Source organism: Oncorhynchus mykiss, chromosome 3 (assembly GCF_013265735.2).
Source record: "Oncorhynchus mykiss isolate Arlee chromosome 3, USDA_OmykA_1.1, whole genome shotgun sequence".
NCBI lineage: Eukaryota > Metazoa > Chordata > Actinopteri > Salmoniformes > Salmonidae > Oncorhynchus > Oncorhynchus mykiss.
In genome coordinates, this window is record NC_048567.1 from 39,198,749 (window position 1) to 39,222,941 (window position 24,193).

The 24,193-nt window shown below is 40.5% G+C and overlaps 1 protein-coding gene across 1 annotated transcript in view; it reads left to right on the top strand.

Annotated features, from left to right (window-relative positions):
• The window catches only part of LOC110519950 (SLAIN motif-containing protein 1), a 42,208-nt gene extending 26,852 nt beyond the window's left edge, over window positions 1–15,356 (top strand). The window contains exons 3-9 of the mRNA XM_021596859.2: window positions 2,653–2,793; window positions 8,092–8,178; window positions 8,669–8,824; window positions 12,752–13,096; window positions 13,407–13,589; window positions 13,885–14,200; window positions 14,666–15,356. Of these exons, the coding sequence (XP_021452534.2) occupies window positions 2,653–2,793; window positions 8,092–8,178; window positions 8,669–8,824; window positions 12,752–13,096; window positions 13,407–13,589; window positions 13,885–14,200; window positions 14,666–14,741 (1,304 nt within the window). The 3' untranslated portion in view covers window positions 14,742–15,356. The remainder of the gene's footprint in view (window positions 1–2,652; window positions 2,794–8,091; window positions 8,179–8,668; window positions 8,825–12,751; window positions 13,097–13,406; window positions 13,590–13,884; window positions 14,201–14,665) is intronic.
• The last annotated feature ends 8,837 nt before the right edge of the window (window positions 15,357–24,193 follow it).

Sequence of the window (24,193 nt, forward strand, 5' to 3'; positions counted from 1 at the left end):
AAACTGTATTTTTTTGTGAAGAATCAACAACAAGTGGGACACAATCATGAAGTGGAACGACATTTATTGGATATTTCAAACTTTTTTAACAAATCAAAAACTGAAAAATTGGGCGTGCAAAATTATTCAGCCCCCTTAAGTTAATACTTTGTAGCGCCACCTTTTGCTGCGATTACAGCTGTAAGTCGCTTGGGGTATGTCTCTATCAGTTTTGCACATCGAGAGACTGACATTTTTTCCCATTCCTCCTTGCAAAACAGCTCGAGCTCAGTGAGGTTGGATGGAGAGCATTTGTGAACAGCAGTTTTCAGTTCTTTCCACAGATTCTCGATTGGATTCAGGTCTGGACTTTGACTTGGCCATTCTAACACCTGGATATGTTTATTTTTGAACCATTCCATTGTAGATTTTGCTTTATGTATTGGATCGTTGTCTTGTTGGAAGACAAATCTCCGTCCCAGTCTCAGGTCTTTTGCAGACTCCATCAGGTTTTCTTCCAGAATGGTCCTGTATTTGGCTCCATCCATCTTCCCATCAATTTTAACCATCTTCCCTGTCCCTGCTGAGGAAAAGCAGGCCCAAACCATGATGCTGCCACCACAATGTTTGACAGTGGGGATGGTGTGTTCAGCTGTGTTGCTTTTACGCCAAACATAACGTTTTGCATTGTTGCCAAAAAGTTCAATGTTGGTTTCATCTGACCAGAGCACCTTCTTCCACATGTTTGGTGTGTCTCCCAGGTGGCTTGTGGCAAACTTTAAACGACACTTTTTATGGATATCTTTAAGAAATGGCTTTCTTCTTGCCACTCTTCCATAAAGGCCAGATTTGTGCAATATACGACTGATTGTTGTCCTATGGACAGAGTCTCCCACCTCAGCTGTAGATCTCTGCAGTTCATCCAGAGTGATCATGGGCCTCTTTTCTGCATCTCTGATCAGTCTTCTCCTTGTATGAGCTGAAAGTTTAGAGGGACGGCCAGGTCTTGGTAGATTTGCAGTGGTCTGATACTCCTTCCATTTCAATATTATCGCTTGCACAGTGCTCCTTGGGATGTTTAAAGCTTGGGAAATATTTTTGTATCCAAATCCAGCTTTAAACTTCTTCACAACAGTATCTCGGACCTGCCTGGTGTGTTCCTTGTTCTTCATGATGCTCTCTGCGCTTTTGACGGACCTCTGAGACTATCACAGTGCAGGTGCATTTATACGGAGACTTGATTACACACAGGTGGATTGTATTTATCATCATTAGTCATTTAGGTCAACATTGGATCATTCAGAGATCCTCACTGAACTTCTGGAGAGAGTTTGCTGCACTGAAAGTAAAGGGGCTGAATAATTTTGCACGCCCAGTTTTTCAGTTTTTGATTTGTTAAAAAAGTTTGAAATATCCAATAAATGTCGTTCCACTTCATGATTGTGTCCCACTTGTTGTTGATTCTTCACAAAAAAATACAGTTTTATATCTTTATGTTTGAAGCCTGAAATGTGGCAAAAGGTCACAAAGTTCAAGGGGGCCGAATACTTTCGCAAGGCACTGTAAATATCCATGAACCAACAAGCTGCAGCTGCAAAGCTCATCTGGTAGTTAAAGCCCTCCCTGTCCAAGCAGAGATTTTACACAATAGTTTTTACAATCTGAAATAGTGTTTTTCAATCACTTTAGCACAATTTTCAGATATTTTCAAATCTCTTTGTACAAAACTCAAAACCGATAACACTTGTATGTTCATAATCTTTGATTGAGCTTTCATTGGAGTTGAACAACACTTTATGTGAAATACAGTACCTTGACAACATTTTGTTTAGCCACCAATGCATCAGATAATGATAGACTCACCGTTTACTTTAACATTTAAATCAATAGTAAAAAATTAAATATATAATTTTTTAAAACTGTAATTTTTTAAGTGAAGAGGAATAGTAGATGGAAAATATAATTTTCCATACAGTATTTGGCTATAACTAGATTATTTTAAAATGTTTTATTAAATATGTCAGTCTTAGAGTTCCACTATCCTCACACAGTACATTCATAGAATAAACAATCATAAATGGTGTATTGTGTGGGTATTGTAAAGCAGTAGATTACAGAAAAAAACATATTTTTGAAGCACAGTGGTGCCCTATGCAACATTGTACAAAATCACCTTTTCTATGTGACTTGTCAACTGATACTGTATCACTTCTCTCTACTTGACAAAATGTATCAGTTTTATGTTTTGATGAGTAGAATATTATACAATCCAGGTTTTTCAGATGTGCATTGTGCAGTACACTGTAATTCACTGACTATATCCACTTTGTCCTATGGAACATAAAGGATGATAATGTAATATTTACAGCCACATCCATGTATGATTTGACCTCCCAACATAAATTGATGTCAATTGATGCATTTATGATGTAAAAATATATAATAATAAAAACTAGACACTTTAAGATTAAAACATGTCAAAAGTATTATGAATACGCATTTTGCAGAATACTTGAAAAGGGTGATTTGGTGCAGTGAACAAGTGACTTTGTGAATTGGTTTGTTGTGCTCAGTCAATTGAAAATGTGCTCAGAGTGTATGTGTGTGTGTGTTCTTATTTGTCAGTCTAAGTATTTCAATCTAACCTCCCCCTCCATGTGCTCTTCTCCCCAGGCAAGTGGAGGAGAAGCATCAGCAACTCGGGTCTGGTGTCCTCTGTCCGTCCTTACAGCTCCATCACAGAGTGGATCTCTCCCCGCAGCTGCCCCATCCTGCCTTACACTAAACCTGCTGTGCTAACCACAGAGTCCACAGGTAACATATCCTGCACTGCATGGCCAGCACTATCAAAACCTACAACATGAACTGACACACTTAATTTTCTCACCACTATCCAACCAGAATAGACAGAGTGGTGAACATTTGATTGATCGTTTGTCCATAAATGTGTATTTTATTTATCTCATGTAGTTCTAATTTCCTTATTCACACCTTACAGTAAGTCACTCACTTGTGCATGACTCACTCACTAACTCACTCACTCATGGTGTGAACTCACACTGCTAAAATGCTCGACCACTGTTACTCCCCCTTCCAGGATGCCTACAAGGCCCTTCCCCGCTCTCCCTTTGGCAAATCAGCTCATAACTACATTTTGCTCCTCCCTCCCTATAGGAAGAAACTCAAACAGGGTGTCATGTGTGCTCCCTCTCCGTCCTCTAGGCCACCAGTCTGCTCATCATGGCCCACACCTGTCACCATCTTAAGCTTAATTGTGCATTATGACACTCACCTGAACTCCATTACCTCCTTGATTACCTGCCCTATATTTGTCACTCCAGTCATCATTGTATGTGTTTCTGTATCTGTAGCATGTCGGTGCACTGTTTGTTTAATTTATTAATTAAATGTTTTCACTCCCTGAACTTGCTTCCCGACTTGCAGCATACACCATTACACAGGAAGTACCCATGCTAAGGTCTATTCAACATGTTCTGGGTAGCCTCTGAAAATAACATTGATGTATACACAGACACGGTGACTGAGTTCATCAAGAAGTGTATAGGGGATGAGTTCCCACTGGGACTGTTAAAACCTATCCAAACCAGAAACCGTGGGTAGATGGTTGCATTCGCACAAAACTGAAAGTGAGAACCACCGCATTTAACCATGGCAAGGTGACTGGGAATATGGTTGAATACAAACAGTGTAGTTATTCCCTCCGTAAGGAGATCAAACAGGGAAAACGTCAGTACAGAGATAAAATGGAGTCGCAATTCAACAGCTCAGACAAAAGACTATCTGGCATGGTCTACAGACAATCAGGGATTACAAAGGGAGAACCAGCCACGTTGAGGACTCCAACGTCTTGCTCCCGGACAAGCTAAACACCTTCGCCAGCTTTGAGGATAACACAGTGCCACGGATGCGGATCGCTCCCAAGGACTGTGGGCTCTTGTTCTCCGTGGCCAACGTGAGTAAGACTTTTAAGCGTGTTAACCCTAGCAAGGCTGCAGGCCTAGACGGCATCGCTAGCTGCGTACTCAGAGCATGCGCAGACCAGCTTGCTGGAGTGTTTACGGACATATTCAACCTCTCGTTATCCCAGTCTGTTGTCCCCACTTGCTTCAAGATGTCCACCATTGTTCCTGTTCCCAAGATAGTGAAGGTATCTGAACTAAATTACTATTGCCCTGTAGCACTCACTTCTGTTATCATGGAGTGCTTTGAGAGGCTAGTTAAGGATCATATCACCTTTCCTGACACCCTAGACCCACTTCAATATGCATAACGCCCAATAGATCCACAAACGGTTCAATCACCATCGCACTGCTCAATCCCATCTGGACAAGAGGAATCGCTATGTAAGAATGCTATTCATTGACTATAGCTCAGCCTTCAACACCATAGTACCCTCCAAGCTCGTCATTAAGGTTGGGACCCTGGGTCTGAACCCCGCCCTGTGCAACTGGGTCCTGGGCTGCCACCAGGTGGTGAAAGTAGGAAAAAACACCCCCACTTCACTGATCCTCAACACAGGGGCCCACAAGGTTGTGTGCTCAGCCCCCTCTTGTTCACCCATGACTGCGTTGCTACGCACGCCTCCAATTCAATCATAAAGTTTGCAGACGACACAACAGTAGTAGGCCTAATTACCAACAATGACCAGACAGCCTACAGGGAGGAGGTGAAGGCCCTGGAGGAGTGGTGCCAGGAAAATAACCTCTCCCTCAACGTCATCAAAATGAAGGAGCTGTATTGGACTTCAGGAAACACAGTGGAGAAGGTGAAAAGCTTCAGTTCCTCGGCATACACATCACGGACAATCTGAAAGGGTCCCCCCACACAGAAAGAGTGGTGTAGAAGGCGCAACAGCACCTTTTCAATCTCAGGAGGCTGAAGACATTTGTCTCGGCCCATTAGACCCTCATAAATTTTTACAGATGCATAATTGGGAGCATCTTGTCAGGCAGTATAACGGCCTGGTACGGCAACTGCACCGCCAGCAACCGCAGAGCTCTCCAGAGGGTGGTGTGGTTTGCCCAACGCATCACCGGGGGCGCACTGCCTGCCCTCCAGGACACCTACAGCACCTGATGTTACAGGAAGGCCAAAAAGACTGAGACTGAAAAACAGCTTCTATCTCAAGGCCATCAGACTGTTAAATAGCCATCACTAGCTGGATACCACCCGGTTACTCAACCCTGCACCTTAGAGGCTGCTGCCCTATATACCCAGACATGGAAAAACTGGTCACTTTAAAAATGGAACACTAGTCACTTTAACAATGCTAAATACTGCTTTACTCATTTCATATGTATTGGAGCAGTGGCTTCTTCCTTGCTGAGCGGTATAGGACCGTTTTACTGTGGATATAGATACTTTTGTACCTGTCTCCTCCAGCATCTTCACAAGGTCCTTTGCTGTTGTTCTAGGATTGATTTGCACTTTTCACACAATTTTCCGCACTTTGTCTCTCTAGGAGACAGAACGCGTCTCCTTACTGAGCGGTATGACGACTGCGTGGTCCCATGGTGTTTATACTTGCGTACTATTGTTTGTACAGATGAACGTGGTACCTTCTGGCATTTGGAAATTGCTCCCAAGGGTGAACCAGACTTGTGGAGGTCTACAAAGAGGCACTGAGGCACTGGTAGGCCTTGACATACATCCACAGGTACACCTCCAATTGACTCAAATGATGTCAATTAGCCTTTCAGAAGCTTTTAAAGCCATTACATAATTTTCTGGAATTTTCCAAGCTGTTTAAAGGCACAGTCAACTTAGTGTATGTAAACTCTGACCCACTGGAATTGTGATACAGTGAATTATAAGTGAAATAATCTGTCTATAATACCTGTCTGTAAACAAAGTAGTTGTCTTAACCGACTTGCCAAAACTATAGTTTGTGGAGTGGTTGAAAAACAAGTTTTAATGACTCCAACCTAAGTGTATGTAAACTTCCAACTTCAACTGTATGTGTTTGTGACCAATATAATTTCATTTGATTTGAAGTCAAGGTAAGCTTTTGGTTTTACACATTTTTTGACACCGGGGCCTGCCGGTGTAAGAGCTAAAGTTCTTACTCATTGTACACTATAACGTTACAGCATGAATGTAGCGGGTTTACTAACGTGTTCTATTAGCTATGTTGAGTATAATATTACTTAGCTAATATGGTGACAACGATGTGGGCTGGGTGTAGCGGTATTGATATGGTTTGGCTTGGAAAGTTGATGTGTTGTTCATTGAAGTCCACAAGTGAAGGGAAAAGGTGAGAGGAGGAGTGCTTATAGATGTGAGAAGGAATACAACGTGGCTGCTATGAAAGTGAACTGTGTTAAATTGAAGGAAACAGAATGAAACAGGGTTACATTTGTCCAATAGAATCTCTCGTTTGAAACTGTCGGACTAATGATTACACCCTAGATCAGCTAGATGCATGGAAGAGTGTGCAAGGCTGTATTGAATGTGTCACTGTCTGTCGCCTCAAATTTTCCCTTGACCTGTGTGCACCTACGTTGTAAACTTTCATTCATAGGTCTAGGTTGTAGCAATCTCATGATGGGTATAGGGAAATTTTGAGTATCATGTAGCCTGAACATATCGCTGTTACATTGAACTGGGTGAATGGAATATGCTGTAATAGAAATAAGGCCATGCTCATGAAGGAAAAAATGGTCTGTTGTATGTGTAAGAAATTCAGTGACCGCATATGACTCTAGGACTGTTAATCATACATATTTCATTTTACAAGTCTGGGACTTATCATAAAATAATTTCAAGTATATTAAACTTATGATTTACAAATTATGATCCCTGGCTTGAACCCTTCAGAATGTATTCACACCCCTCAACATTTTTCACATTTTGTTATGTTACAGAGTTGATTTAATTGTCATTTTTTGTTAACGATTTACACAAAATACTCTGTAATGTCAAAGTTTTTTATTAATGGAAAATGAAACGCTAATATAGTTTGATTAGATAAGTATTCAACCCTGTGAGTCAATATGTTAAAATCAGCAGCTATTACAGCTGCGAGTCTTTCTGGGTAAGTCACTAAGAGCTTTGCACACCTGGATTGTAAAATATTTGCCCATTAATCTTTTAAAAAGGATTCAGCTCAGTCAAGTTGGTTGTTGATCATTGCTAGACACCTTTTTCAAGGCTGTCCATAGATTTTCAAGCCGATTTAAGTCAAAACTGTAACTAGGGCACTCAGGAACTTTCTATAACATCTTGTTAAGCAACTCCAGTGTATATTGGGCCTTGTGCTTTAGGTAATTGTCCTGCTGAAAGGTGAATTTGTTTTATGATTAGTGGTACTCACTGATGTGTTGTCCAACACAACAACAACAGGTGGGGAAACACACCCCAATGAAGTCGCCACACATAGGGAAAAATCATGAAACACATGGAGGACAAACCTCTACTCCTAATACAATACCAACAATACAACGACTGTGAGAAAAAAAAACCTGTGGCGCAAAACACGCACCCCTAACAGAGCAAACACAGCAAATAATCCCGCACAAAGACTATCAGGCAGCGGAGGTTAATAAACCCATAATTGTATGTGTTGGGTACAGAGATGGGGAAGTCATTTAAAAATCAAGTCAAACACTATTATTGCACAGAGTAAGTACATGCAACTTGTGACTTGTTAAGCATATTTTTACTCCTGAACTTATTTAGACTTGCCAAAACAAAGGGGTTGAATACTTATTGACTCAAACCATTTCAACTTTTCATTTTTTATTAATTTGTAAACACTTTGTCATTATGGGATATTGTGTGTAGATCAGTGACACAAAATCTCAATTTAATAAATGTTTTATTTAGGCTATAACACAACAAAATGTGGAAAAAGTCAAGGGTGTGAATGCTTTCCGAAGGCATTTTTGAGAGGGTTAGATTGCTGTCAGCAAAATAGTAATAGTTCCACCTTGACCTTTGATGCTGGCTAGGTATACTTTTTTTCTTTCAATACTTTCAAATCTATGTAATGTGCCTAAGGACTACGGGCTAGGGGTTGATTTGGGATAGTGTCAAGGCTTTCTATGACTCTCCCTCTCTATTTTGAACCCATTTCCTCTTTCTTTTTTCCAGCTCCTTTTTCTGCATCCTGCCATCCCTTGCTACAGCAGCAGACTCTCCCAGGGAGGGGCTCCTGCAGCCTTAACTCGGTTTACCACAGTAAGACTCATCACTGTTATGAAGCATGATGTACCATTGCTGAGTTAAAAGAGGTGAAGACCCATAATTCCATGAGTGATCATGTTGTTCTTGAAATTAATAACACACTGAAATATGTTAATTCACCAACAGTACTGCAGCATCCTCAGTCCACAGCAATATCAAATTTATCACACTATTCCAAAAATATTTGTATTCACCTCATATTTTTATTCACATCTTCTTGCACTGAACTATTGTGTTCAGTACACTACAGAAAAAGGAAAGGAGCTGCAGTGAATTCATATATTAGCTTTAACAACACATTGCTTTACCATACATTACCATCTGAAGCTGTGGAAGACCATCATCCAACCACCAGAACCCTATATCTGTTTGTTTGTTTTTTATAGCATCTTTGAGATACTCATTTGAATGAAAAGCACTATATAAAATAAATATATTATTATTAATTACCGGACATTAGCATACATTACCGTGTCCTCTGTAGTTGCAGGTGTGAGTCGGCAGCATGCTGCGGTCAGCCCCCAGTCTTCCATGGATAGTGAGGTGGGCACTTCAGAGCTGGAGGATGACACTATATCTATGGGCTATAAACTACAGGACATGACAGACGTACAGGTCATGGCTCGACTGCAGGAGGAGAGTGAGTAGATTACACTCTACTGCTTTTGTAATGATAAATATCTTTATCAGTTGGGAATTGTACAAGGAGAAATGAACAATAAACTCAATAACATTTTGTTTTGGATACACCTTATAAACACACTAGATGATGTGGAAGGAACATATGTAGCTGTATATGCTAACAATATGTTTGGTTCATTGTTCTACCATGAAGCATAAATGTGACCGACCGGCTTGATTTGGTCTTATGTAGCAAAATGTATTTTTTTTTTTTACATGGGATAAAAGTAGAAACTCAGAGCTAGAAAATGGTATATCATACACTACAGTTGAGGAACAATGGGAAAGTAATTCTGCTTTGAAAGTTGATACATTTGCAACCCCACTTTTGAAAATATGACCCTTGAATGTTTTGGTACACCTACTGGAGAGCTCTTCTTTGGCTATTCCCATTCAGCATCATTCACACCCTAAGCCCCACCCATCTCTTTAAGAATTCACATGTGAGGCCATGTGCTAAACAGAGAGAATATGGTAGTGTATGTTTGTATACAGTTGTTGCATCATGAGCATTCTATTGTCGTCCGACATCAACCTTGTCGTTGTCATTATGAAAAAGTATAAACACAAAAACGACAGGCTGCATGACATCAGCAGCCTGGTTAAAAATGAATTTAGTGTATGTCAATCTAGCATACCATGCAACTAAAATCAACTTTCTAAACAATGTTCTAGCTTTTTAGCTAGCTAACGTTAAGTTAGCTGGCTAGCCAGTTCCAATAATGACCATATAATAAATAGTGCATTTGGAAAGTATTCAGACCCTTTTACTTTTTTTCTCATCAATCTACACACAATACCCCATAATGACAAAGTAAAAGCTGTTGTTTAGAAACTTTTGCTAGTGTATTACAAATAAAAAACTGATATCATAATTACACAAGTCTTCAGACTTTACTCAGTACTTTGTTGAAGCAGCTTTGGCAGCGATTACAGCCTTGAGTCTTCTTGGGTATGACGCTACAAGCTTGGCACACCTGTATTTTGGGAGTTTCTTCCATTTTTTTCTGCAGATCCTCTCAAGCTCTGTCAGGATGGATGGGGAACGTCGCGGCACAGCTTTTTTCAGGTCTCTCCAGATATGTTTGATTGGGCTCTGGCTGGGCCAGAGGACATTCAGAGACTTGTCCCGAAGCAACTGTCTTGGCTGTGTGTTTAAGGTCATTGTCCTGTTGGAAGGTGAACCTTTGCCCCAGTCTGAAGTCCTGAGCGCTCTAGAGCAGGTTTTCTTCAAGGATCTCTCTGTACTTAGCTCTGTTCATCTTTCCCTCAATCCTGACTAGTCTCCCAGTTCCTGCCGCTGTAAAACATACCCACATCACGATGCTGCCAACACCATGCTTCAACGTAGGGATGGTGTCAGGTTTCCTCCAGACGTGACACTTGGCATTCAGGCCAAAGAGTTCCATCTTGGTTTCATCAGACCAGAGAATCTTGTTTCTATTAATTGAATGATTAGAATATTCCACCCTGAAACCATATAATTGTATGGAATTGATTATATTGTATAAAATTATAATCAAAAAATGTGTAGTTCTAGTCAGAATTAGGGTAAAACAATATAGCTAATGTTTATGTATTTGTAGTGTCTTAAAAACAGACTGTCTGAGCAGGATTCAGTGCTGAGCTGGGTCACTGAGAGTACTTCCCAGGGTCTCCCTATCTTGAGGGAGGACGGGGAGTGATTCCCACGGCCACCCCTAATCTTTGCCGGCTGGGTAGTGGGATAGTATGTGCGTAGGATATCTACTGTTTTTGTGGAAGTATGTGCTCAGCTATAAAATGGATGTCCTTCTATTCTTGACTTTAGAACGTTCTCTGAATAAACTGTGCTAACCTTTTGCATAAGCTGAGTCTTTGACTAATTAATATTATACCCATGGTCTTACAAACCACAGGGATTTGTCAGAGCTAATGATTGTTAGTTATTATCATTGGGATTTAAATTATCATGACAGTTTCACATGGTCTGAGAGTCATTTATGTGCCTTTTGGCAAACTCCAAGCGGGCTGTCATGTGCCTTTTACTGAGGAGTGACTTCCGTCTGGCCACTCTACCATAAAGGCCTGATTGGCGGAGTGCTGCAGAGATGGTTGTCCTTCTGGAAGGTTCTCTCATCTCCACAGAGGAACTCTGGAGCTCTTTCCGGGTGACCATCGGTTTCTTGGTCACCTCCCTGACCAAGGCCCTTCTCCCCCGATTGCTCAGTTTAAGTGGGCGGCCAGCTCTAGGAAGAGTCTTGGTGATTTCAAACTTCAATTTAAGAATGATAGAGGCCACTGGGTTCTTGGGGACCTTCATTGCTGCAGAATGTTTTTTGTACCCTTCCCCAGATTTTGTACCTCGACACAATCGTGTCCTGGAGCTCTAAGGACAATTCCTTTGACCTCATGGCTTGGTTTTTACTCTGACATGCACTGTTGACCGTATGACCTTATATAGACAGGTGTGTGCCTTTCCAAATCATGTCCAATCAATTGAATTTACCACAGTGTAGACTCCAATCAAGTTCTAGAAACATCTCAAGGATGATCAATGGAAACAGGATGCACCTGAGCACAATTTCTAGTCTCATAGCAAACGGTCTGAATACTTATGTAAATAAATTGTGGAGTAAAATAAACAAATTGTGGAAAAAGTCAAGCAGTCTGAATACTTCCCGAAATGCACTGTAGCTGACAGCGTCTTAACTTTAGCTAATTTGTATTAATTATTACAGGAAAATAAACTCACAACAAGGTCATTATTTACAAGTTAATGGTGAGCTAATTACAAAAAATAGCTTAAGGTTGTGAGTGTGATGAGATAAAAGCAAGGCATCCTACCAGAGAATTTTAGAATTTGGACACTGTCTCATTGGCCTAAGTCAGGGGTCTCCAACCATGTTCCTGGAGAGCTACCATCCAGTAGGTTTTCACTCCAACCCCAGTTGTAACTAACCTGGTTCAGCTTATCAACCTGGTAATTATTAGAATCAGGTGTGCTAGGTAGGTTGGAGTGAAAACCTACAGGACGGTAGCTCTTCAGGAAGAGGGTTGGAGAGCCCTGGCCTAACGTTATATCCTAATTTGACTTTGGTGCAGGTCATGTTGTTCTTCACATTACAGTCTATGGTAAACACACACTATATCAACTAAAATTAATGTTTATTTGTCACATGCACAGGATACAGAATGTGTAAGCGGTACAGCGAAATGGTTACTTGCATAGTGAAGTCTTTTGTTTAGACATGTAGCTAGATAAACAATTAACCATAATCCCAAATCTTAAAATTACTACCCTGCATGAATCTATAGGTAGCGAAAGCTAACCAACAAGATTCAATGTAAAATAGCTAGCTAACATTAGGCTATAACTAGCAATGCAACTGGATCGGCGTTGCAAATAATATTACTACACAGAGTAATCCGGAGACAGGCGTTCTCTTTTTGACTCTCTCCGCATATTTGCCTTAGCTATCATACACTGCTTCCAGCGGGCATTCCACTGATTTCAAAACTCGCTCTGCCAGAAAGTGGAGAGTATTAGCAACAGTTTTGCAGTTCTTCTTGATATCGTTCAATAAGAGCTGCGTTAGAAAGGATTACCTACACATACTGACCAGCTCATGTTATAGACAGAAGCGTGCTACATGGCAGACCAATCCGAACTCATCTCTCGGCATGTCCGGCTAATCCATTATCTCAGTGAATCGTGGCTAGAGGGAAGGTTCCTATCGTTTTCCCTGGCTAAATCATCTAGGCTCATCATTTAACAATTGTATTCATATTTACAGATGGCATACATGTTTGTTATCAAAGAACATGAAAGTGAAAATAAAGAAAACCCTTGAATGAGTAGGTGTGTCCAAACTTTTGGGTGGTACTGTATATCTCCCTTCACCAGGCCTGCGTCAGGAGTACGCCACTACGTCTTCAACCACGGCCAGCCGTCGCAGCTCCAGCTTCTCACTCCGGTGCAGCGAGATGGACCTGGATGAGGAAGAGGAGGATGAGGAGGGCTACAACCAGCTCCCTCCGCCCCAGCCTCGGCTGCTCCGGACTGGGTCCATGCAGTGGGGCAGCCTGTCTCACTCACACACCTTCTCCAGTATCTCCAGTATCAGGGAGTGCAGCAGACGCAGCACCTCCACCCCTCAGTACTCCCTCAGTGGGTTGTCCCAGTACCAGCAGCAATTCTCCGGACCCTCCAGACTCATCGTGGACACATATGGATACAGGTCCAGCACAGGTCAGTCTAGAGCTGGGGTGTTCCATCCTAGTAGACCCACAGGGTATGCAGGCTTTTGTTCTGGCCCAATGCTAACACATCTAATTCAACTGATCAGCTGATCATCAGGCCTTGAGTGGTTAAATTGTGTTGGTACTGAGCTGGAATTAAAGCCTGTATACCCTGTTGATCTCCAGGACCAGGACTGAAGAACACTGGCCTAAACGCAGAGTAATACGTTTCATGCATGTCTTCCCGGTTTGATTGCAATGGATTTTTAACTTCCCTCTTTTGACTGTGGACATTTGATTGTGTCTCCATGGTTACGTAGACAAGCTGCGGAGAAGCATGCCCAACCTGATCCGAGCTCCCAGCATGCATTGCGATCCCAGTGTTGTTCCAAGCCTGGTGTCTCCTGTCAATCACTCATCTGGCCCCTCCTCCCTGCCAGTAACCATGCGGAACAGCCAAAGCTTCGACTCGTCCAATGGGCTCGCACGACTTCAGTCCTCCAGTAAGATCCCTCCCATTTTGGTTTACCATCAGTTGTGTCAGTACAGGAATCCTGCACACTGTCTTGCCCTTTATTTTGATTTATTGTTTTCCTCCTCCTCTTACAGAGTTTTTATTTTTTTGATACGTGTTATGTATAAAATATGTTGATTCTTTACACAATGACTTAACAGAAAAGGAACCAGTATCACCTGTTTATTTAAGCCTATTTAATTTAAGCTCATTGCACCCCACATTCTTGGGTTAGAATAGTTTGATGACTGACTAACCCCTCTTTCCTTTTCCTCTGCCTTCAGTTCCCTCCACCGCCCAGCTCAGCCAGCGATTCCAGAGTGTGGGAAACTTCCACACAACCCCCAGACACCCTGTCAAGGCCACAGCCTATGTCAGCCCCACAGTCCAACAGGGTCCCTTCTCCTCCTCCAACACCCTCTCTACCTCTGCCATTCTTCACAACATCCCCAGCAGTGCACCCAAGGCCCTCAAAGTCACCATCCCCAGTGGTGTCCCCCAGCCCTCCTCCATCCCTCGAAGTGCCTTACCACGACCCGCCTCTTTCACAGGGACTGGTGGCACCCCCCGCCCCAGCAAGATTGCCCAGCCCACACACAGGTAAATAGGGTCGTTCGGACTAAGGGGGAAAAGATGCCTGTCTATTATACTTTCAAAATTAACATTAGCGTGCTATAAAAAATAATATGATTATAGATTATCTACTGTATGTTATCCATGATATTATATAATTTTACCTTTAGCTGATTATTGTAGCCTCAAGAATGTGGGTACTTTATCGAGGGTCATGTTAAATAGAAAAGTATGAGAGGAAAAGCAGTATTTCTATAAAATGTTGTTGTTGTTACACTTTATATGAAGGGTTCCTACATAAGAACTTCATTACCAATACAAAACACGTTCATTAGCAGTGCAACATATCCTCATACGATTGGGTCTAAATGTATAACTCAACTCTCCCATTTCATCCTGAGTGATTTATCTTGGAATCTCTCTCTATATAAATATATCTCTCTCCCTCCCTATCTCTCACTCTTTCTCTCGACCCCTCTCACTTTCTTGCAGTCTATTGACCCCCCCAAAGAGCCTGGCTGCGCTAAGTGCCCTGAGAGACGGCAGTTGGAAGGATGGCTGCTACTGAACCAGGGATGTTGTATAACACCTCATCATTCATTGGGTTACTGTAATATCTCTATGTTCTGAACCAAGGCCTGAGGCCATGGATCATTCATATGGGCCATATGAGTCGCAGCTTGAAGGGATACAGTGCATTTACAAAGTATTCACACCCCTTGACCTTCTCCACATTTTGTTGTGTTACAGCCTGAATTTAAAATGGATTAACATTTTATTTATTTTGTCACTGGCCCATAATGTCAAAGTGGAAATATGTTTTAACATTTATTTTTTACAAATAAATTAAAAATGAAAAGCTGAAATGTCTGAAGCCAATTCAACCCTTTGTTATGGCAAGACTAAATACATTTGGAAGTAAAACATGTTTAACCTGTCACATGGACTCCCTCTGTCTGCAATAATATTGTTTAACATTATTTTTGAATGACTACCTCATCTCTCTACCCCACACATTCAATAATCTGTAAGGTCCCTCAGTCAATCAATGGTGAATTTAAAAGAGTTACTGAGTTAAATGGCTGTGATAGGAGAAAACTGAGGATGGATAGTCACTCCACAATACTAACCTAATTGACAGAGCAAAAAGAAGGAAGCATGTACAGAATTAAAACAATTCCAAAACATCCTGTTTGCAACAAAGCACAAAAGTAATACTGCAAAAAATGTGGCAAAGCAATTAACATTTAGTCCTGAATACAAAGTGTTATGTTTGGGGCATATCCAATACAACACATTACTGAGTACCACTCTCCATATTTTCAAGCATAGTGGTGGCTGCATCATGTTATGTTTCAGGATAAAAAATAAATGGAATGGAGCTAAGCACAGGCAAAATCCTAGAGGAAACCCTGTTTCAGTCTGCTCTCCACCAGACACTGCGAGATGAATTCACCTTTCAGCAGGACAATAACCTAAAACACAAGAAGAGAGTGAATTTCCTGAGTGGCCGAGTTACAGTTTTGACTTAAATCTACCTGAAAATCTATGGCAAATGTTTGTCTAACAATGATCAACAACCAATTTGACAGAGCTTGAAGAATTGAAAATAATAATAGGCAAATGTTGGACAATCCAGGCGTGGAAAGCGCTTAGAGACTTACCCAGAAAGACTCACAGCTGTAATCGCGTCCAAAGATGCTTCTATAAAGTGTTTACTCAGGGGTGTAAATGAGATATCTGTATTTAATTTTCAATACATCTGCAAAAATGTCTAAAAACATGTTTTCACTTTGTCATTATGGGGTATTGTGTGTAGTTGGGTAAGGATAAAATATAAAGGGTATGAATACTTTCGGAAGGCACTTAGTTTTCCCTGATGTTCGTAGAGATTGCATTCACAGTACACTCAAAAATGCTATCTATAGTAGAACCTGTGCCCATAGAATAACCCTTTGAATAACCCTTTTCTTGTTCCAGGTAGAACCCTCTGTGGAAAGGGTTCTACATGGAACCCAAATGGGTTCTACCTGGAACCAAAAAGGGTTCTGCTATGGGTACACGTAAATTACCTTTAAAAGTCAAGTCAATGTGCTTGTCGATAATGCACATTTCATTGAATCCCGGCCTTGGAATCATTGTTCTAGAAAACTGAGACTATTCTTGAGGACTGAGGAGAGATCGAAACAGCAGAATCTAATCTACCTGTTGTGTAATAGACAGTTCAAGAGGATAAAAGTGGAAGACTATTTTACAAGAGGGCAATATGGTGATAATCAATGATCTTCATTGACCAATGGTATTTCCTGGTCTGAGTTGGCAGTATTAGTTGCAATAGATAGAGCCACAAAACTCTCATTCATGTGATTGAATCCATCTCCAGCCAAAATGTCAGCAAGGCCAGTATTCTTATATTGTTTTTTAGTCCTTGTCGGATACAAACAAAAACTTTGGAACAAACATTCCTCAGGTGATATGAAAAAATCTTAGAAGGGGTGCCAAAAAGCTATCCTATTATGTGCCATAGGGCGATATTTATGTGCAGTCCACTAAACATTGCTCTTCATAAGCCTTTTGAACGAACTTTGCTCATCAAAGGCCATCAAAGACTTTTGGCCAGAAGTGAGATGTTGTGTGATCTGCTTTTGGATTTCCATGCCATGTTTGACCATGGTGAAACTTGATGCTTCATAATGGCTGCAATATCATTATGGCTGCCATATTAGAATCACAGGAATATTGGGTTTGGGGAAAAATGACGGGTGGCCTAAAAGCATAATTGCAAAAGTAGGGGCTAGACAAGCATTATCTACTGAGAAACCTTTGATGGGACAAAGTACCATTGTTTCTGTGACTGGGCCCTGTCTACTATGTTAGAGTAGACCAGTTTAAGGTAATACTTAGGGTAAATTACACATGTTCTCAATCAATTAGCTACACATGGTATGTTTTCAGTAGATAAGGTACATAATGTATACATAATCTAAGGTGTGTGTGCAATTAAGTTTGATAACATTGCCCTTTAAATACATCTCTAAGGTTATTAATGTTCACCAAAATCTGTCTGGTTTATGTAAAAAAAAAAAAAAATGAATATGTAAGAAAATAACAAGAATAGGGGGTACCATTCCCACATTTTTGGGCACCCCTTCTAATAGAAATGTATACATCCCAAAGAGCATCTCTACCAAATCTAGACATTTGTATCCGATACGTCACAATTAAACAAAAACAAAATCTTTGACGCTAAGGCCCATGACTATTTCTATTAAATCATGGTATCATATTGAATTAGGCACAGTTCGAAATGTAGTGAGGTGGGGTGGCTGGTACAAAATAGGTGAGGGTTGTCAAAAAAAGTTTTGTTTCTTTGGGGATGCTTGTGTGTTTTTTTTATTGGGCACAGGGGAGGGTAGTGCATTTGTTCCCTGGTTTACAGTCCCCATTTTGCAGGTTTTACTTTTTCTATATACTGTAGCTGCATTTCCTCATCTGCATGAGCCTCCCCTATCAAGGTGTTTTGGTACTTCCCTTATGCACTATGCTTTCTGGGCACTTACTATACCACAGGTCAATATAGTCTACCTACCCTCTATCCATAGTGACAATAGTGGTTTGTCCAGATCTGCAATAGGTTAACCTCTCTAGGGTATGTGGGACACTAGCGTCCCACTTGGCCAACATCCAGTGAGATTGCAGAGCGCAAAATTCAAATACAGAAACACTCATTATAAAAATTCAGAAAAGACACAACTATTTTGCATAGGTTTAAAGATGAACTTCTTGTGACTCCAACCACGGTGTCAGATTTCAAAAATGCTTTACGGCGAAAGCATACCTTACAATTATTTGTGAACATAGCCCAGCAGACAAATCATTACAAACAGTAAACAGCCAAGTAGAAGAGTTACACAAGTCAGAAATAGAGATAAAATGTATCACTTACCTTTGATGATCTTCATATGATTGCACTGAAGACATTAATTTATTCAAATGTTCGATAAAGTCTCTCTTTATATCCGAAAACCTCATTTTGTTTGCGCGTTTTCTTCAGGCTTAAACGCAGTCACAACAGGCAGACAAAAAAATCCAAATTGTATCCGTAAAGTTCATAGAAACATGTCAAACGATGTTTATACTTAATCCTCAGGTTGGTTTTAGCCTCAATAATCAGTAATATTTCAACCGGACAATAACGTAGTCAATATAAAAGGTCAACAACGGCACTCTCTTGGTCGCGCGCATGAAAAAGCTCTGTGACACTGCAGGGTCCACTCATTCAGACTGCTCTTACTCCCTCATTTTTCAGAATACAAGCCTGAAACAATTTTTAAAGACTGTTGACATCTAGTGGAAGGCATAGAAACTGCAATTTGAGTCATAAGTCAATGGATACTGTAATGGTATTGAATAGAAAACTATTAAAAAAAGAAGTCCAACTTCCTGAATCGATTTGTCTCAGGTTTTCGCCTGTCAAATCAGTTCTGTTATACTCACAGACATCATTTAAACAGTTTTGGAAACTTTAGAGTGTTTCCTATCCAAATCTACTAATTATATGCATATCCTATCTTCTGGGCCTGAGTAGAAGGCAGTTTAATTTGGCACGCTTTTCATCCAAAATTCCAAATGCTGCCCCCTACCCTAGAGAAGAAAACTAGCAATCATACACTTATAAAATCATTTAAATCGGCACCAATTTTCAATAAAAATCCACAAGAACATAGATAGGCAGTGGAGACGCCTGGTGCGTCATTGCGGATCAGGGCCGTGCATAGACCTTTCAGGGGCAGGTGCTCAAAATAAAGCAAAAAGCAACTCCATTCCCTTGGGGAAAAAATGCAATTTCATCAAAATTCATTACACCAAATGCATATGTAGCTAATTGTATACTTTTTTTTAACATAGGCCTATTGATTTCTGCAAAAACACATTCACTCATCATCACAAATTGTAAGGAAGCTACACTATATATACAAAGTTATGTGGGCACCCCTTCAAATTAGTGGATTCGGCTATTTCAGCCACACCCGTTGCTTTTAGGTATAAAATTGAGCATATAGCAATCTCCATAGACAAACATTGGCAGTAGAATGGCCTTACTGAAGAGCTTAGTGACTTTCAAAGTGGCATAGTCATAGGATGCCACCTTTCCAACAAGTCAGTTCAAAACATTTCTGCCCATGAGAAAAAGCTCACTGCCATTGGACTCTGGAGAGGTGGAGACATGTTCTATGGAGAGATGAATCACACTCCACCATCTGGTAGTCCGACGGACGAATCTGGGTTTGGCGGATACCAGAGAACACTACCTGCCCCGATGCATAGTGCCAACTGTAAAGTTTGGTGGAGTAGGAATAATGGTCTGGGGCTGTTTTTCATCTTAATGCTCCAGCATACAATGACATTCTAGACGATTCTGTGCTTCCAACTTTGTGGCAACAGTTTGGGGAAGGCCCTTCCCTGTTCAGCATGACAATGCCCCCGTGCACAAAACGAAGGTCCATACAGAAATGGCTTGTTGAGATCTGTGTGGAAGAACTTGACTGGCCTGCACAAAGCCCTGACCTCAACTCCATCGAACACCTTTAGGATGAATTTATTTATATAGCCCTTTGTACATCAGCTGATATCTCAATGTGCTGTACAGAAACCCAGCCTAAAACCCCAAACAGCAAGCAATGCAGGTGTTGAAGCACGTTGGCTAGGAAAAACTCCCTAGAAAGGCTAAAACCTAGGAAGAAACCTAGAGAGGAACCAGGCTATGAGGGGTGGCCAGTCCTCTTCTGGCTCTGCCGGGTGGAGATTATAACAGAACATGGCCAAGATGTTCAAATGTTCATAAATGACCAGCATGGTCAAATATAATTATTATATTATTTTGGTCATGTAGTGTAGTTATGGTGCCTCCTAAATACGTTGACATAGGGAAAAGAGTGTAGGCTTTCAGCTTATTATTTATGTTTTATTTATTTCACCTTCATTTTGCCAGGTAGGCCAGTTGAGAACAAGTTCTCATTTACAACTTGGCCAAGAATAAAGTAAAGCAGTTCGACACATGGAATAAACAAAACATACAGTCAATAATACAGTTGAAGAAAATCTATATACAGTGTGTGCAAATGAGGTAAGAAAATAAATAAGTAACAAGAACATTTCCCAGGACATATCTGATATTGGCAGAAATCTTAAATTCTTGTTAAAACCTCTTACAGCTACCCCCTACTTTTTTTCAATTTCTGCCTGAAGACATAACCAAATCTAACTGCCTGTAGCTCAGGCCCAGGACCAAGGATATGCATATTCTTGGTTTAATTTGAAATAATCTGAAACACTCTGAAGTTTGTGTAAATGTGAATTGAATGTAGGAGAATATAACACAACAATCTGGTTTAGATAATACAATCAGAAAACCATACATTTTTTCATTTCTATTGTTGTATCATCATCTTTAAAATGAACAAGACAAACACACGTTCAGATAGGACGATGGGGACAATTTCAGTGAAAAACATAAGAGGGCAACAGTACTTGTGCAAGGTTTCAGAATGACAACTTCCAAAATGAGTGTGCTTACATGACATTTATCATGAAGTCACCCATGTGTCCCACACAAGTAGCCCAAATGTACCCAAGTGGCCAAATTGGTGAAGTTATACATTTTGAATGGAATATACAAAATACAAAAATGGTATTCTAACACACCCCCCCCCCAAAAAAATGGAGAAAAAACATGAAAAAATATATACATTTACAAAATAACACTTTCAATATTTGGAAGACCCTCAGTCCTCTACACAATATTGTGCTGCTGATGCCAGATGCCATAGCAGTCTCTTTCTGCTGTAAAGCAGAAGGTCACCAAGCATGTGGTGCAGGTGATGGGGGACTTCATTTTGCAAAGAACACAGCGACGCCTCCATGCGGTGCCATTTTGGCCCTGAGGCACATCCATGCCTGCAGAAATAAATTTGGGCAGATGAACACCACTTGTGGCAGGAGCTGGATGAACCAGTTTCAGTGGGGGATGGCACTGGGAGCTCCCATTCGGAGTCAGTGTCACTCTGAAAGAAAATCTTCAGTTAAAATAGTTTCACATGTGAGCCCTGTATCAACAGGTACTGTATAATAAACAGATATATATAGAGTACAGGGAACATACGATTGAATATATTATTATAGACCTGCTAGATCTACTGTCTCATTTATATTATGACATTACAGCTAGATCTTCTGTCTCTATTATATTATGACATACCAGCTAAATCTACTGTCTTTATTATATTACAACAGACCAGCTGTATCTACTGTCTCCATTTCACTTTGGCCATTGTTGTGGGCCTGCCCTCCTCTCAACAGCCTCAAATAGGCTATTTCATTTCACAAATAATATTTTATATTATTAATTTCAAACAACGGCATTAACATGAGAAGAACCTACCAGTCCAAAACGATGTCCTCTCCGTTCAAAAAATATTCCTCCATTTGGGAATCGCTAAATGAATTGTCCCCCAACAATCTCTGTCTCACTTTCCCGATCAATTTCTTCTAAAATTGTGTGTACATCTGTATATCTAGACTTAGATTTAGCTTTCCCTGACTTAGTCGCCATACGGATTGATATATAAACAGCTGAAGATGCACTTTACCAAATAGTGCTGTGTGAAACATGCATGGCTCCTTTCGGTATGAATCGTCAATGGCGAATGAACCTCTTTACGCCGGAGTTTACTACATGGGTTGGTCTTCCAACACATAAACATTACATATTGCCGTTTACCTCAACTCATTGGCTATCTACCCAGCTCGATTTCAAGATGATCAGTGGTCATTGGGTTAAAAATGGATTTTATCAAACAAAGACCATTCATTGTGTAACAATGAGCATTGGGATTGCAAACAGAGGAAGATCGTCAAAGGTAAACAATTTATTTTATTGCAGTTTGTGATTTTGTTACGCCTGTGCTGGTTGAAATAGTTGTTTTTTTATGGGGCTCTATCCTCAGATAATCGCATCGTATTCTTTCGCAGTAAATCCTTTTTTAAATCTGACAACGCAGTTGGATTAGCAAGATTCTAGGCTTTCGAAACACGTGAGACACTTGTATTTTCATGAATGTTTAATTTGACTATTTATGTAGCGATCACAGTATGTTGTCGAATTTCATCCCGCTAACGGGTTCGGTGCGCAGAGAGGTTAATCTAACTACACTGTCCTATTTACAGTAGCTATTACAGTGAAATAATACCATGCTATTGTTTGTGGAGAGTGCACAATTTTGAACATAAACAATTATTAATAAACAAATTTGGCATATTTGGGCAGTCTTGATACACAATTTTTGAACAGAAATGCAATGGTTCATTGGATCAGTTTAAAACGTTGCACATACACTGCTGCCATCTAGTGGACAAAATGTATATTGCATCTGGGCTGGAATAATCATGATGGCTTTTCTCTTGCATTTCAAAGATGATGGTACAAAAAAATACAAAAGAACGGTTGTTTTTTCTTTATCATCTTTTACCTGATCTATTGTGTTATATTCTCCTACATTTATTTTGCATTTCCACAAACTTCAAAGTGTTTCCTTTCAAATGGTACCAAGAAAATGCATATCCTTGCTTCAGGGCCTGAGCTACAGGCAGTTAGATTGGAGTATTTCATTTCAGGCGAAAATTGAAAAAAGGGGCAGATCCTTAAGAGCAACAGTGTTGTTGCAAACACTGGCTTGAATGAATATTTCTGTGTCCATTCTTCCCTGAAACTCCTATTTTTATTATCCATCTATCTTTTGAGGCTTTGAAAGCGACATTTTCTCTTGATTGCAGCTGATTTTCTCTGATCAATGAACAGAGAAAAATACATAAAAAACTAATTTAATAGACATTGGTGATATCAGTGTAATCAGATTGAAATTATTATGTTATTGTCATTGAATTGACTACATACTAACCAGATGTGTTCAAATCATGTTAAATTTGTAGTGAGAGCCTACAGTATATGAATTGAGCTGCTTTTATGATAAATATCTTCTGTCCTGCCAACTATTTGCTCAGAAATAAATTGGCCCGAGGCCAAACCTAGTTGCCGACCTCTGACCTCGAACCTATCTAATTCTTGTCATTCAACTTGTAACCCATTCAAGTTCCCCCAAAAAATCTAAACAAAGTTTGTTATGAAGTGTCTTTCCCATATCTGAGAGCGATAGATTATGTGATCATTAGTTTTGGCACTAAACTTCCAATAATTTGTTCAACTGGTACTGGGAACCTTCAGACTAGTATTGTGAGGCCTGTGGGGGTCCTAGAACAACAGACATGTATGTACGTGTTCGTGAGAGTCTCAACTTTCCACAGAGTGGACATAATAGTGTGTAGCCCAAATAGCTTGGATGCTACAGACAGAAGTTGGCAGATCGGCTGTACCGACTTCAGACGAGTCCCCTTCAGACGAGTATGTGTGTGGTGCATTGGCACAAAAACCTGTAGGTAGAAAATGTATTGTATATTTTTCAAATCAAATCAAATTTTATTTGTCACATACACATGGTTAGCAGATGTTAATGCGAGTGTAGCGAAATGCTTGTGCTTCTAGTTCCGACCATGCAGTAATATCTATTAATCTAACCTAACAATTTCACAACAACTATCTTATACGCAGTTGCCGTACCAGGCGGTGATACAGCCCAACAGGAAGCTCTCGATTGTGCATCTGTAAAAGTTTGTGAATATTTGTGCTGACAAGCCGAATTTCTTCAGCCTCCTGAGGTTGAAGAGGCGCTGCTGCGCCTTCTTCACCACGCTGTCTGTGTGGACCATTTCAGTTTGTCCGTGATGTGTACGCCGAGGAATTTAAAACTTTCCACCTTCTCTACTTCTCTACTGTCCCGTCGATGTGGATGGGGGGCTGCTCCCTCTGCTAGGAAAGCGAAGCGAGGCGGCCATCTCTGTCGGCGCCAGAAGTTTATATTTTATAGCAATGAAAATCTCATTTCCCTCCAGCTGATCATTGTCTGT